Raw genomic sequence first — 17251 nt, forward strand, 5'->3', positions numbered from 1 at the left:
ATATATCTATATAAATAAATGTTATATGTTTGTTGCTGAAAAAAGCTTTTTCTGCGGCCTCTCTTTGTAGTTCTCTCCATTGGCTTCCATTTCACATTAGAATCAAATTTAAGTTCCTGTGCTTTGCCTTCAAATCCCTCCACAGCTCTTGTCCCACTTACCTTTCTGACCTGATAGATAAATACTCCCCTTGCTGCTCTCTCTGCTCCTCCAATGACCTACTAATGACTTCCTCACTCATAACCTCATCACACGCACGGATACAAGACTTCTCTAGAGCTGCTCCAACTCTCTGGAATGGTCTCCTCGTCCTTTTCAGCTTACTCCTACTTTCTGCTCATTTAAGCCCTCTAAACCTATTTTTTTCAAACTTGCCTACCCGTCTTCTTTTGAAACCCTCACTACTTCCCACCAATACATATCCCCCCTCCTACTGAGTGATACTTCCCCCCACCTACTAGATTGTAAGCTCTTCGGGGCAGGGTCCTCTCCTCCTCCTGTGTCACTATCTGTCATTGCAACCCCTATTTAATGTACAGCGCTGCGTAATATGTTGGCACTATATAAATCCTGTTTATTATTAATAATAATAATAATACTTCTCTTCTTTGACCCGGTCTTATTTCAATTTGAACTTTTCACTAGAAACTGCAGCAAGTCAGGGCAAGCCCCATTTCCTGGCTGGAGGACGTCCAGCATAATAAGAGGGAACCCTCCCCAACTTGTATAGCAGTCATTTCGACCGGTCGCTCACAGATCCATGAACACTGTCAGACGACCATTGTGCCATCAGATTCTCACCCGAGACCGTTCATCCCAGATGATATTCACCCGACGTGTGTACACAGCTACCCAACATTTGCCATATCCCACATGGGGATTTAAATGATTTTAATAATTGAACACAATCAAATCTAGCAAAAGATTTATTGCTTCTGCTGAAATCACTTTACACAACTTCTTAAAAATAGATTTAAAAAAAAAGTTTTTCCCTTCAGAGAGATTCCATGGTTTAAAGTTTGAACACAGTGAACAGTCAGCAGTCCTAAGGGGACGAAACTTCTCAGCGCAGCTGGAACCACGCATCAGAAACATGCAGCAAATGGGCTCATCGGACCTGCGGTGCCAGCCAATCAAATAAAACCATAAGGCCAGATGAAAGGATGGCAATACGCAGCTTCAGATCTGACATCCACATGGGACCATTGGTGGGAATCTGCTGCCCCCTGTTGGATGGGCACTTTAATACAGGAACACAACACCCATCTACTGCAGCCCCAGGACTCGGTGCACGCCAGGGCCGGTCGTGATTACCGCGTTCAGTCCACATAAAAAGCTGCATTTCTGCTTGTCCTGGGCACATGTGAGGGAGTCTGATTTATAAAACAATAATGCTACCTTCTTCTTTTTACCCTAGGCTTTTCCAACAAATCTGATTATGCACATGCCGGGATGGCCATAGTTCCCGCTGCACTTCCAGGCCATGTGGATGCAACTGCGGTAGATCCGATAGCTGCAGCCGTGCCCCTACCATTCACAAACCAGAGGCTGGTGCTGTGTGCTTTGTAAATGGGAGAGGGGAGAGACATGGATATGGAGCTGGGGTCTATGAGATTTGCAACCCAACACTGGACCCTATCATCCCTCACTTCAAACATGGGGCCCCGTACTCTCCATCTCCTCATAAATGGGGCTTCCTGTGTGCTCCCCAAGACTCTATAGTTTGCCCCACCTTAGACAAGAGCACCCTGTATCCTCCCCCACTTCACACACATGGGGCCTCTTATACTCTTTGCCGCCTTACACACTAGGGCCTAACCTCAGAATTGGGGCCCTCTGTAACTCCCCTTGCACACAGGACCCCTGTGCACCTCCTGTCACCAATGGGAACACAACATACTACTTCTTACACAGAGGACCCCTACACCCTATATCTACCCACATGGGTCCCTATCATATCTCCCTTAGTACATCGAACCCCTCCATGCCCCCCCATAAAAGACAATATGGCAGTCTAAGGCCCCGTCACACCTAATAGTGACCTATTCTGAGGGACCTGGGAGTACGGCAAGAACCAGAACAATCAAGCAATCCAAACATGAAGACAGCAGCAGGATCTAGAAGAAACCTTCATGACACGTGGCTGCCTTTGAAGCCGTGCGTTCACCCTGGTAAGGTTATTGTGTCCAGAGTTAGTCTTTCAGAATCCAATAGCTCAATCTCATGCACAGGACCCGGAAACATGCGTCAGTACCTATGAGCAGCTCAAAATGATGAATAAGCAGCTGCAATTCATTGTAGCTCATTAATTTCATTGCCAGGGATCGGTTAGGAAGGAGAAGTCTCTATACAGAACATGAGAACACATTTAATGCATTTATAAAACATTGGAAAATAGTGCTCTGAAAATCAGACTTGTAGTGTATTGTGATGAGAAACGTTCGGGAGCTGTAGATTGGTGCTACATATTGCACTACAGTTGCAGAGGACTTCCTATTAAAAAAAAAATTTGGAGAACAGTATATGGACAGCAGTATGTGGCCCCCCCGCCAATGGTATAACAAAGACATTTTTGTGCAATTGTGCTATAGTGTTAAACCCAGGCATATTTTAAGCTGGGTTGGATGAAATTGTAGGCATGTGGCAGCCCCTGTACTGTGACCCAACTCTTCAGTAAACAGCCAGGTGGTGCACCCAGCTAAAAGGGGCCGGGGAGAATGCTGTGCCCCTCCATCCAACCTTGCGCTAGGAGTCAGGTGAAGACTCTTTTCTGTATAGAATGACTGTGCCCTCCAAGTACAAATTCAGCTCCATAGAGACAGACGGACCAGTTGTGGAGGAACTCAGACATCCTGTATAGAGCCGTGACCTCAACCATACCGCAGTTTTGGGATGAGTGGGAACACAGACGGTCTGCACTGGTAACTCTAAAGTCACTCCAGAAGTGGAGGTGGTCAAGAAAAAATGGGAAAGGGGACTCCATATGATAGGATTAAGATGACCAACATGCTCATATAGATGTGATATAGGTCAGGGGGGTCCACAACCTTTTGGCCTCGCTGAGCAGTCTGATTCATTCATGCTTGTGATAAAAAATGCATAATCAAAAATTATCTTCTGGATCTCCAAATATAAAAATCAGCCATTTGTCAAAAATGTCTTCCTAAGTGGAGGATTCTTTTTTTAATATTGCACTTTCAATGAAAGGGTGTGCATCCAAAGACCAGATGGCCTTTTATAGCATGGACCCCATCAAAAACAAGAAAGGCCCCAAGTTAAGGGCCACCACTTCATAAGAATCAGTACCTTGGCCCTTGGATAAAGTCCACTTTGGCCAAATCATCTCTTTTAAAAAAATGCATTGATAATAAGTGCTGCAAAAGTTCTGGAAGGTAAGTAGGCGGCAAGAAAATCGAAAAGTAACCTATTTTGTTACTCTGTCCCTATGAGTGGGTTGTAGTTGGTTGTATGAAGGGTTTTTTCATCCTAGGAATCCTGTTTGGACGGATCATATAATAAAATCACATTTCCATACATGAAGGTGAGGAACAGGACCATCTCCGACCAATGGCAGGGGCCTACTCCATGCACCACGAGGTAGTGGCAGTAGCTGCTGGATCAGAGTCATTGCTCTGTTGGGTGATCGTGTTCTTGAAACGTGTCCTCAATCACCTGCCACAGGCAGCTGTCCAGGGGGAAATCGTTGTCCACCAGATTGACTAGGAAGTAGTTATCGTGGATGTACTGAATGATCATGCGGGATGGCGATTCCTCCTCATAGAGCTTCGCCCACTGCTCGATCCACAAGGCAAAGGCTTCATCCTGTGCAAGAAAAGCCCATCAGATACAACTGAACCCTCAATATTTTACACCAGACCCATATTAAATATAAGGACATTTTCCTTGTTCTTAAAGAGAACCCCATACACAGCTCCTTCCTGTAGACCCCATGGCATTCTTCCAGGGCTCAGTATTGTAAACCCAGTCTGTGGGATGATGCACCTTATATTGGGGGTGCAATTCGCAGGCTGGGCTCACAAAAAAATGAGCAGAATGACAATTGTCAGAAGACGATTTTTGATGATGGATCAAGAACAATTTGAGGGTTTGACGAAATACAAAAATGTGCTGCCCATTGCCCCCACCCAACGCTCCTATAAACATAAGTGCTTAGGGAGCATAGACAAAGCAGACACATCAGTTTTTTATATGCAGGGACAGAGGTGACTACCTACCTTCCAGTACATGAAGCTAACAGGGTCCACCACCGTTGGCTGGATAATTTCACGGCCGGGAAAGATGCCCCACGTTACAGCGTTTGGTTGAAGATCATGGGCGTTGGTGATGTTTTTTCCCTGACAAGAAAAATTTAATATGAAATTGTGTCCACTGACTGCTCTGAATGATTTCATTAATGCGGCAGAGGGTCAAATCTGTGATCAGCAAAGCGGAACTACAAATAGAGATAGATACATACATGCACATTGACGATATGGTAGTTGACACGAGGTTCATATTTCTTCAGGACTTTGATAAGAGCCGTCACCATCTCGCTGGATGCAAAGAACTCCAGGTAAGCCTGTGTACACAAAGAGCATTGAGTACATGGCAGGATGTACATGGGATTGAAGAATGAAGGGGGATACTAATAATAACAATATTATGTATATTCTTTATAAAGGAGACCAGGGATTGGGAATGGGGATCTAATGACAAATCTCAACTCATAATAATAGAAAGATTCAGCTTCCATTATGTAATTAGCTGTTTATAAAAAGACTCAAAACACCTTTTCCTATAAAACACAGAACTTCCTCACTATTCACAGCTTTGGCAATGGTAGGGGGATCTGTTAGAAGATAAAGGAAAGCCACAGTCTGACTAATATTTACCAACTAACACCCTCTAAACCTACAAAGACCTTGATTCAGTGCTAATCATGTGACCAGGCAGAATTAATGCAGAATTTCTGAGTTTAGACCCACTTTATAGGGCGACTTTTGCCATTTCTAAATTTAACATTCTACCTTTTGGAAGACGTAGCCCTTGCTGGGGCCCCAGCCAACAACTGGATCTGTGGAGGGCTTCCCATTCACGTTGGGCTGTGAATTAATGGTCAGGATTCCTCTTTTGTTGACCTTCGCCAACTGGTCTTTCAGCAAATTGGTTTCTGGGGCCAATGGATCATCGTTCCAAGGCAGACAATTCACCTGGGGAGGAGAGGAAAGTATGGTTAGATGCCTTCAGAAGCTGGACAACCCCTGTCTCTTCCATCGTCTTATGCTGGATCAAAGCAATGGACAACCAGACCACTCTGCTGAATATGGTGTGGACACAATGTCCACTCCAATACTAGGACAATTCATGGTCATTCTACAGAGAACGTATATGACTGGTAAAAGGTAAAGCAATATAGTCTATATAAACAAATAGGCTGAAAAAGCTTATTATACATTTCAGAAATGGTAGGTTGACCCCCCTAGCGGTATTCCCGAGTGTGACTCAGGGTGGATTTTCCATGCAAAAATTGGTACTCCAGAGCCACACTCGGGGTAGCTTTTAAGTAAAAAAAAAAAAAAAACCCCACTTACCTTGCTCCGTTGTCGTCCCCCGGCGTCCTGCTGGTCCTTGCAGGTCCTGGGGACACGTCCTTCCTCCTCGATCTCCAGCTGGTGAATGCTGCGACGATCTCCGTGGTTTCCCGGTAAAGTCGGTGCGGACGAGCGGATCAGTGGGAAATTCAAATCATTTTGTATTGGATTTAATACAAAATAGCTGTATTGAATCCAATACAAAGAAACACACATATATATATATATATATATATATATATATATATATATATATATATATATATATATGCTACTGTACACTTACATTACATGCTTAATATTTTTTTTTATTTCTTTAACAGATTTTTGTGTTTTGTTATTTAAAGTTTATTATTAAATGTATTCAATTTATTAAATATCGGTGTGTTATGCCTAAGAATTGTAGCCTACAATGAAAAATAATTTCCATGCAAAAAATTGTACTGCTTTTTGCATGGAAATTTGGACGGAATTAGACTGCTAGAGAGATTAAACCATAATAATTCCTTCTTTGAAATTTCCCATGATTCTCCGATGCTCCAAGGCAACTCATCTGCCTCCCCCTATCCATTCATAAAATTACCTGTTACCAGTTACCCTATCCAATCCCTAACTTACTCTGTGTCCATTCTTGTTGGGGATCCCCGATATGTAGCTGGTGAACACCTCATACACGCTCTCCTCGCTGTTCAGCTCCTCACCCCACATTTTCAGCAACTGATCTCGTGGTGATTTGCTCTTTAGGTAGAAGAGGTAGTAGTCCTTCAATTCTCCAAAGGCCGGAGATGATGAATTGCCCCTTTAAAACCAAATACAATGTTAAGATGCAAATACACAAGCATAGATTTTTTTAATTATATTTATTATTATTTATGGCTCTGCATAGGGATACATAGTTTTTCTATACATACTCTGGTAGCCTTCTATATTGTAAAGGCATCCCCCCCATAGGGTTAAATTATCACCCTCCATATTTTCTCTATGTACAAGAATGATGAGGACAATAGACAGAGCTTTCCTTGGGTTCCCGAGTGTGGCTCGAAGTGACTTATCCATACCAAAAGTGGTAACCCCGAGCCACACTCGAGGTGGAATTGTCAGTGGTTTTCAAGTCTTACCTGGTCCCCACGTGCTGCGCCGTCCTCCAGCGATGCCCGCATCTGCTTCCCCGGCGTGTGATCATTGGGGAAGCAGATGTGGGCCGGGCAGTGCAAGCGTGCGGCTAGAAGGCGGGACCATGCGGGAAATATAAAATAGGAAGTATTTTTAAATGTCCTGTTTCAACATTTAAAAATACTTATTATTCAGAACGCCAGGGAGGTTAAATACTGGAAAGAGCAAACAGTAAAAAAGAGTTTTTATAGAATCTTGACCACCTGCTCCAGTAGTTGGTTCACTCCCCAGCCTAGAAATCAACACTTTCCAACTCCAATTTCCTACCATTCTTTCCTGAATACGATTAGCCGCACACTTACCAGCGTCCATTGGGGAAGTCGTCCCACTCCTGGGTTCTGTGAATGTAGCTCTTTGGTCTGGAGGCCCAGAAAATAGGACGGACATCCTCCACCCTTCTCTTTGGATTTGCGCTGACTGCCCATGGGAGAGGGCGCCTGAAGTACCATTGGGAAAAAACAATGAATATCCAAAATCATAGTGAACACAGAAGACATAACATGAATAATGCTGGGAATGTCACCCACCTAGGGTCTTCCTGCCACATCCCCAGACGCCGCAGCACGTCCATGGTGGCCACCTCCCGGTTCAGTGTGTAGAAGTGCAGCCCGTGCACCATTCCACTGTCCAACAGCTCTCTGCACATAGACACGGCCAGGTCAATACCGTAATTCCTAATGGCGGCATCATTGTCCTTAATGGGTTCAATCACATCTGTGATTTCTTTGGGTACCTCTAGTTTGGAGAGTTTCACCAATTGCCGCAAGGAACAATAACCCTACAGGAAGGTGAGGAAGTTACTTTCAAAGGATGAGGAGGGGACAAACAACTGCTGAGTAATGCAAACGGTCTCATGTTTGTATGTATAAATGATAAAGAGACCCAGCAAGAGACACAATCGTACCTGGATGGGGAAGATTCCCGGAAGAATGGGGCAGGTGATCCCTATGGCTCTGCAGTCCTTAAGGAACTGTAGGAAGGTCTCTGCACGGAAGAAAAGCTGCGTAATAATGAAATCAGCCCCGGCATCCACCTTTTCCTTTAGGTGCTTCAGATCTTGCTCGTAGTTTTCTGCCTCAGGGTGGCCTTTGGGGTAACCTATACATACACAATGTGACCGTCATTGTTTCCATTATCACAGAATCCAGATAAAACTTCATATTTGTAGCAAAAAAAACTTACCAGCAACACAGACGTCAAAGTAGTCATTAAACTCCTGCCGGATGTGCTTCACCAGGTCAACGGCATAATTAAATCCTTCTGCTTCATCCTCCCATTCTTCTCCAATGGGATCTAAAGTATTAAGAAAGCCCAATATAGAAATATATGAATAAAGACCACTTATTGGCACCTGTGATATTGTTGGGGACTTGAACTGGCTGAAGCTCAACTCCTAATAAAAATGTAACTTCTGGATGGAGTGGGGAAAGATTAGAATTTGTCAGGTTTTTATTGTCCCCATTTGTTTATAGGAAGTAAATAATTCTTCCCACTTTCCAGAAAGTCCAACAAGATCCCACAGACCATCAGCCATAAAAAGAAATGTTATATAGTGGAAGGACAGCTTAGAATCTCCAGTTTTACCATGAAAAATGTTCCTCACCTCCTGTCCATGCAAGCCATTCACCAACTATAGCCAAAAGTGGAGCCTGCAGCCATTTAAACCAAGTTATCTCCCGGTTGGGTAATACCAGACCTATGACCTTACCTCCCCGGAGAGCCATGATGTTCTTCAATCCTTGGTGCTTGGCTTTTTGTAGGTGTTGTGTAATCTGCTCCTTGGTTTGATGACAACACGTCATGTGCAGAACAGTCTCCAGGCCGCAAAAATTGACAGCCGTGCTTGCAATGATCATGGAGGAGGTTTCCTTATCAGAGCCGGGGTCCCCTGCAGGGTGCCAGGTTACATCTATGAAGAGGGGCCCTCCGGAGCCCATGCGATCAAACCTAAAAAACAGGAAGACACAGACCGCTAAATACACAATTGTACTTTGGAGATGACATCTTACAATTACAGCTTGTTGCCAATGCTAGCAGAACACAAGCAGACAGTGTATTTATATATATTTTATAGACAGTGGGAATTATAGTGCATGTCTAGCAAATCATTGTATTTTATAGAGCAAGATCTTCTCTCAAATACATCTGAAGTTTTAATTTATCCAGGTCATGGTAAATCAGGTAGTAGCTGGTAATCCTGAACTTGTTCTTCAAAGAATCAACTTGTCGATCATCAGAATGGCCGATACCCAAGTCCAGTTGAATGTTACGACTTCCTGTTAGGTGTCATTTGTTAGGTTCTTATTGCTAAAGATCAGTTGAAGAAGACAAGCTGGCTCCTTGGCCAGGAAATAAGAATTTACATAGAAAGTCCCAAGAGAGCACCGAGACAAGAATTTAAAATGGAGTGGTGATCTGATATTATATAATCACCCTACATTCCCAATGCTCCCATCTTCACTTGGAGTAACTGATCCCTATATTTGAAAGGGGCATACATGACCTATTTACTTCCATTGGGCTTGTGTACTTTGGTGAAAATCAGGATGTTTGGCGCTGGTAAATACCACTAGGAACATTTGTAATGTGGAGGTGAAGTTTATATTCTAGTTTATATTCCAAAAACATGCAGTTAGGTTAATTGGCCTCCCCCTGAAATTGACCTAAGACTGTATTAATGACATAACTATGGTGGGAACATTAACATTAGATTGTGAGCTCCTTGTAGGGACAAGCTAGTGACATGACTATTGACTTTATACAGCACTGTGTAATATGTTAGCGCTATATAAATACTGTGTAATAATAAAAAACAGGGCAAGAGCATTAAAATTGCTAGTGAATAGTTGCTAATACCATTTCCATCATGTGTAAGTGGCCATTGTATCAGCTAATCATCACTTGAATAAATGGAGTGAACACATTTCACAATATGTGTCATTTTTATGGAGAACCAACAGATCGCCCTTTCTTAAATCAGTAGGGAAACTCACGTTCTTTTATCCTGGTTACTGAGACATAAAGGTTGTCACAAGGACAGGAAGAGAAGACATTTTCTATCTGTTCTGGAATTTTTCTAAATTCTCAATGAAGCTCCCATCTAGCTTTCCCAAAGAATAAATGCAGCAACTGTGGCAAGGTCTCACAGTATTTGAAAGTCATGTATTATGGTGTATCTGGTGCACCCAGTGTCAGGCACTGCAGAATGGTAGGGTTGTTTTTCATTTTGGTTTTGGAAAAAAAAAAAAAGTTCATGGTCCTGGCGTTGATCAGAGAGGAGTCAGCAGGGTCCCCTGACTATCTGGTCCATGTGCAGGTTTTTCTACCTGTGTAGAGGTCAGGTGTGCTATTTAGGCTGGCAGGTGTAAGGAATGCTGAGGTCCTAGTGGGGAAGTGTGTATACAGAAAAGAGCTTTGCATTGCTATTACTTTGTCACACTCCCTACCATAGTCACTAACTCTGTTTTTCTCATGGACTTGCATGTCAGTGAGGTTGTCAGGACAAGGATGGTTGATGTTTATTTTACCATTTTGTTACTCTATTAGGCAACTTGTAAATAAACCACAAGCAGTAATCTGGATCCGCACAACATTTCTTGCCTGGTAAGCGTCCGGTAGCCCACAAGAAAGAGAACCCAGTCATTTCACCAAGGCCGGATTCGGCCAGAAGGTTGGAAGAAGCACCTGTCTGTCAGCTCACCTGGAGATCAGGTTGACAGCACCGCTGGCTGTGCGTGGAGGGAAGAACTCCAATGAGAACCACTTGTCTCCGGAGTCAATGCGCCTGCGCATTTTATCCCGAAGGCGTTCATAACGCTCAAGGTCGAGGATGGGGGTGGAACATCTGGAGCTTTCCTTGGAATCTGTGCTGCTGCTACAGCTGGCGGTGCCACTGTCGATGAGGCTGGAATTCACCATGGTGAGGACTGAAGATCAAACTGAGGAGAGAAACAAACAAGAACAATACGCATTAAAGGGATTGTGTACATAAACTCACAGAGATACCACAGCAACAAGTGATATATTACATTATGGCAGCTGACGAAACCTTAGTGGAAATAAATCCGCACAGCCTACCTATCCGTGGTGCAGCTCATGGTGCCACCATCTCCCTTCTCTTTCTCCTCCTACAGACAATCTGGATTGATTATACCGACTATGATCACGCAACTCTCTGCATATGCAAGGGAAGTTGTGATGACTGGCTTTCTCTGGGAAACCAAAGCTGAAACCCAGAGAAATTAGGCAGATAAGATGCATTATTGCTGAAGGGACATCGCCTGTCTCTTTCTGCAATAATACCCGCCCAAATCAAACAAATCCAGGGATTACAGTCTTTTGGGTTGTAAAGCTGAACCCTGGGATAAGCAAAATTATCTACCGTGTTTCCCTGATGATAAGGCATCCCCATCAAATATGCCACCCCCAGATTTTTGCTCAAACAATTAAAATAAAGCACCCCCCGCAAATAAGACATCCTCCGATACCTGATACTGTGTGACTCTGTGTGACTCCTCGATGCTGGCTGCAGTGCAGAGTGAAACTGAAAGTAACTTCAAAGGACAAGCAAGCTGCTGATCCCTGCACTAACAGAGTCTGTGACCCGGCGAGTCAGTGATCAGAAGGGGACAATGAATGGCACAGAGTGATCAGAAGGGGACAATCAATGGCACATGAGTGATTTTCAACAATAAATGGGTACTGTAGTCTTCTTGATGGAAAAATAAGACATCCCCCTGAAAATAAGACCTAGGGCATATTTTGGCATTTCAAAAAATATAAGACAGTGCCTTATCATAGGGGAAACAGGGTATATATACCAGTCACTTATATTGATGCTTCAATCTTGGTGTGATTTTGTTTGTGTGTGTTCAATGTGTTCAAACAAAACAAATAAAAAAACACACAAAAAAAAAAAAAAAAAAAAGACTCTAATGGGTCCTGGGAGATGTGATTGACATCACCGCTGCATTCAGAATCCTCGAAGAATCATTGAAATACAAAGATGCAATGCCATGTACACCTCCTAGGACCTGGGGAAATATTTTTTATATACTTATTTTAGGAAAAAAACAATGACAGAGGCAGGACTGGCAAGGCATCAGATATTCTATATGCATGAACAGTCCTCTCCTTTCCATTCCTTTGCAGTGAGGTGAAGTACGAGATGATCCATACCATGCAATATGTTGGAGTAAACTGAAGCCATGAGACATAGAATAATCTCCTTGTCCTTGCAATGAGCAATGTTACCAATGCTGCTGCTGGGAATGGAACCTCAAAGCAATTTCTGTCAAAAGTGATGGAACCCCCTCCCCCTTACACGACACTGGTTGCAAAACTAAAACACCACGATCTTATCCCCTCTATCCAACACATTAATGGGCAGCAAGGTGGCTCAGTGGTTAGTACTCTGGCCTTTGCAGCGCTGGATCCCAGATTGGCCAGGAGACTATCTGCATGGAGTTTGCAGGTACTCCCCATGTCTGGGTGGGTTTCCTCTGGTACCCCTGTTTCCTCCCACATTCCAAAAACATGCAGATAGGTTAATTGGTTTCCCCCATAGTTGACCTCTGGTAATGACATATGACTATGGTAGTGCCATTAGATTGTGAGCTCCTCTGAGTGAGATGACTATGGACTTTGTACAAAACTGTGTATTATGTCTGACTGGATAATAATAAATAATATTAAATCTGATGTTACACAATTGCAACATTTTCAGCCCAACCCCAGCAGTGCATCGGATGATTTTACTGGTCACTCTTTCCATCACGCCAGATCATTCCATTGCAGTAAAAAGGGCAGATTGCAGCAATCGAGTACTGTACACGTATACCTGTTCTGGATGGCAGGTGTCTAATCAGAGTTTTATCTCCAAAAGACAATACAGCAGTGATTCCTGGACAGCAGAACGTTACTGATAGGCAGCAGGTCACGTTAGACTTTAGCCGCTGACTCGTCACTATTTTTAGGTCGTTGGGTTCATGTATAGGCACAGAGGGGAAAATCCTTTCACTATGAACACGAGCTCAGCATTGCCTCAACTTTCCTGACTGGAGACCACATGGAGATAAGATGTCATTAATCAAAGGCAAAGTGTCAGGTGACGTGGGTGAGCCAATGGGCCAGTGGCGACAGATCACCAGCAACGCTTACTATGCAATCTGTAGTATTTGTAGTATAGGGGAGTTTGATTATCCCGAGCAACGTGTCAGTGAAACACTTGCAGGTATTATTCACCTCTCACCTGTCATCTGCAGATACACAGAATCAGCTTTGTGCAGACATCATCCAGGGTCACCATGTCCTGGACTGGGATGCCACATTCATGTAAATCAATGTTACAAAAATATGTGACACAGATCAGCCCCTGCTGCAGCTTCTCACCTTGTGACTGGGTACAATGTTGCAGTCTGGGGGAGAGGATTTTGTATGTTGCTCTTGATACAAGTTTTGTTTTATTAGCTGGACATGAGCTGTCCAATCTGCAGGGACAAGCTGCTCTCCATTGCAGAAAATCTAAACAATGTTGCAGAGCAGACAAGGGTTCAGAATGGGGGGTGAGTACTGGATTACTGGTTGGGAATTCAGTGCATAGGAATGGTTATCCAATGCACCAAAGACCACCCAGAGAGTGAAGATCATCATCTCATCCAACTCAGGATTATTTCTTTGGGGACCAAGCAGCTGAACCCCCAAAATAAAATCCTTCCTCAGCTTATAAACATCACTTCTTTACCTGTTGGGGGTCATGGCAATTTTTAAGCACCCCTTAGCATGGGGCTGTGCCAAGCTGGGCTGCAGCATTCCCTGGTGATGGGCCAGAGGGTGCTATCTGTGAAAGAACTTGGAACCGGTCCAAAGAAAGAGAGCGTCCGGCGGCTTCAGCCTTTCCTGTGACCAGGAGCCGGCTTACCTAACGTCCGAATTAAAAGACCAGAGACAGGACGCGGATCATTCCTGAGCACAATGGTGCAGCCAACAAGGACGGCACGCTCTTCCCCTGGACCGGTTCCATGCAAGATTAGCAACCCTCCGATCCAACACCCCCAACCAGTCCATAGAAACATTTTCCTGCACGGTGAAAAATAAAAGGTCAAGGGCGGTGGATTTGGTGATGTCTGGCTGACCTATCCCATTATCTCAGCATGGTGACCAAAATACAAACCATAGCTGGGTGATCAGAATCTGCAAAGAAAACACAAAATTCCAACATGGGGAATAACAAGTTGTGACATTACAATATGTTTCTTCTCATGGAAGACGGATTAATATATAATATTGCTTTGGGGAGCTGGAGAAATGCACAAAATGTTAACACTTCCATGGCACTCCTGCAGCTCAGCCAAAGCCTAGTTAAAGGCCGTAAAAGCAAAAAAGGGGGAAACAATCAACGGTGCCTGGGGGGCTTTATAAACCCAGGCAGAGTTCCATGGAGCAATGGGGCTCCCGGCATGGAGAGGAGAACGTGTTGCTATTTTCAGTGTCAGGTGATATTTGATCCGGCTTTGCACTGTTTGAACCTCTTATCAGTACAGAAAGCTCTGTAAGTTTCTAATTAAGTCCTACCCCCCAGGTATGCAGATTTAACCCCTCTCTCCCCAGTTTACCCCACACAGATCCACCAGCATGGACCTTGGGGTTGCCCCACATAATGCTATTTGCAGCACCCCAGCACTGATTTGCCATTGCAGAAGGTTGGTGACTGGCAGGGTGCAGCCGATGTTCTAATTTACGGTGCACAAGGAGTCCTCATAGCAATGACCCCAAATCTTTATAAGGTGCCACTTAATCTCCCCACTATAGCCCTGAAAGTACGGAAGCACATGGGGCCCCTCAGGAGCCCCATTCAATGAGGCAAATTGCAGATTCCAGATCTGCACATTGCTTAATAATACAACACAGTGATTGCACTTTACCATTCTGATATTTTAAAGGCAGGATTTTGTGAGCAGGTGGTTTTATTTCAGCAGGTACAAAGCATTTTCTTTGGTACATTCACACCATTAAAGGAGGCTATACATAGGGCACAGGACCAGATTTAACAAATGCTATCTCCTAGGTGTTAAACCCAGAAATTTTCAGAAATTGTAGGCGGGTGTCAGCCCTAATGTTGTGACCCAACTCTTCATTAACCAAAGAAAAACAGCCAGGTGGTTACTGAAAAGTGTCGGATGGTGCGCCCAGCCATAAGGAGCTGGGGAGAACGCTGTAATATTGATCATTAACTGGTCACCACCAAGCACCCATCGATCAGCAGATACCAAATGCAGCCAGGAGCATTCCTAAAAAGTGCCAGCCAATGAGAGCGCCCCCTGATGGTTACAGTGACAACCAGCTGTGTTGGTAGCATAGACGGTGGAGGGGTTGTGCCTGCTGCATATCAATGGGCATTACAGATCAATACAGAACAGAATGGAGTCAGATTCAATGTTTTTTGGCTTATAGCCACCTGGTATTTGGCCCATCAGCCCCTGGAGGTCACCCCCCCTCGCCATCCAAACATTACCCAATTGTTGTCCCTATCACGTGCCCTGGATCCTCTCCAGCCAGATGGCGAAATCGATGCGAGTTTGGAACAAGCAAACAATGACCAAAATAGAAAAAAATAAACAAAACAAAACTGCGCTGTTTATTTATTTAAGGCATCACACAAATATCTCTGGGCCCTAAACCTGTCCCTATGAGCCAGGTGGTGACTGTGGCCCCGCAATTTCTTGTGCCAGGTACAGACTGCGACCTCTACAAAGCAAAAATAAATGCCGCAGCTCTGTACACGGCTCGGCGCTTGCTGTTCCCAGACACAAAAATGTTTCTGGCAATAAAGCAAAGAGAGAAACTGGGGCAAAAGTCAGCCGGGCCGTGCCAAGCCAAATACAGTTACGGCATCCAAACACCGGAACCAAACCCTTCCTGAGCAACATGTTTCAGTCTCTGGGCACCAACAATAACAACTGGCTCCATGCAACTAAAAACATAAAAGGCACTCTGGCCCATCATGGGGCCCCGCTGAGCCCCCTAGTCCTGCCATATAAGCGGGCTGTGCAGAACCCCTGACACCCTTAGGGTAACCCAAGCCCTGGGGCCACCTGGAGCACCAGCACCAACATCCTTTGGGATACAGAATGGCTGAGGTTCAATGACATTGAGGGGCTAAAAAATAAGATACACAAATGCCAGCTCCCAGTCAGCTTCAGGCTGACTGGGAGCAGATGGCATTAAATGGGCACCTTGGACAGTTCCCAGGAGCCAGTCACATGACCAGATTAGGCTGAATTGCTCCTGAACTCTGCATGCAGCTAATGTAACAAATGATGACGAGGGGTGGAATTGTGCTCCATCCATAATGAGAGGCAGTGCCCCGGGGAATCTTCGTTGTTCACACATTAGCCGAGTATTCCTCATTCCAGGACTGCAATACAAAGTTACAGGAGGGGGATTTGGTTCCAGCACTGACCCAGTGACACCCCAACTTCCTATGTCCAGTTTGATAGCTTCCGGTGTCACTGCTCCAGCCTTCCCATTGGACAATCACTCAACACCAAACAGCTGATTGGCTGTGCAGTGAGCAGCCAGGGGGCACACATACAGGAACGCCTTCTTTGCTGCAAAGTCTGCAAGTCAGACCATCTGCTAAGGGGGCAGAAACTGCGAGGGGGGTGCAGACCTAAACCAGAGAATAAAGGAGCGAGGGGCACAGAATGGGGAATGCTCCACCATTGGGGACGGCTCACCAGGGATGCACAGGGGGCTTGGAACCAGAATGGGGGTGTCTCTGCATGGAGCATGTCCATGTCACTACCCAGCTGGCAAAATTCCATGAATCCCCCCCAGGGGTCCACATCATTACATTGTAACCCCTCCACCCCTGGGGTCAGCATTGCTGCACTGTGCCCCCCCCCCCCCATCCCCCCTAAGATAATTATTGCTGCACTGTGCTTTTATACCCCTGGGGTCACTATTGCTGCACTGTGACCTCAATGTGCCCCCCCCAGTGTAAAGTCCCCCCAATGTCAGTGTCCCACCCCCATGTGCTCCTGTCATTCATTCACACAGCACCAAGGAGGACTACAACTCCCAGCATGTTCCCTGTAAAGTGCAGCCGTCATGCTGGGACTTCTCTTGCAGCCCCCAAATTACCACAGCTAATACAATGAATGGAGGACAACATACAGAATGGGGCCCCTGGCACACTCCGACTCCTCCAGGGGCCTCCACCACCCGGTGTGCCCTTTCCCCAGAGATTAGTCCCCATTAACCCCTTTCACATCCAGCTCCCCCTCACCTCCTCCACCACCGCTCTCCTCACGCCGCTGCTGTCCCAGGCTCGCTCCCGAATCCACCGCGTGCGTGCGTTACACCTCCCGTGACGTCACCTCAGTCCCGGGCCGGCCAACAACCTCACGTGACCATCGTCAGTCCGTACAGCAACATGTCCTGCTCCATTCCGTACGAAGAAAGGGAATCACGTGACGCCTTGTGGG

General features: G+C 45.1%; 1 protein-coding gene across 1 annotated transcript; it reads right to left on the minus strand.

The window, feature by feature from the left end:
• Positions 1 to 913: 913 nt before the first annotated feature.
• On the minus strand, positions 914 to 17202 carry MTHFR (methylenetetrahydrofolate reductase). The gene is made up of 12 exons (XM_072425807.1): positions 17053 to 17202; positions 10465 to 10702; positions 8473 to 8711; positions 7947 to 8057; positions 7669 to 7862; positions 7292 to 7542; positions 7067 to 7201; positions 6210 to 6390; positions 5028 to 5210; positions 4478 to 4579; positions 4236 to 4355; positions 914 to 3822 (listed from the first exon to the last, which is right to left on the minus strand). The coding sequence occupies exons 2-12, from the start codon at positions 10680 to 10682 to the stop codon at positions 3625 to 3627; spliced, it is 1932 nt and encodes a 643-aa protein (XP_072281908.1). The 5' UTR covers positions 10683 to 10702; positions 17053 to 17202; the 3' UTR covers positions 914 to 3624.
• Positions 17203 to 17251: the final 49 nt, after the last annotated feature.

Source organism: Pyxicephalus adspersus, chromosome 11, assembly GCF_032062135.1.
Source record: "Pyxicephalus adspersus chromosome 11, UCB_Pads_2.0, whole genome shotgun sequence".
Lineage (NCBI taxonomy): Eukaryota > Metazoa > Chordata > Amphibia > Anura > Pyxicephalidae > Pyxicephalus > Pyxicephalus adspersus.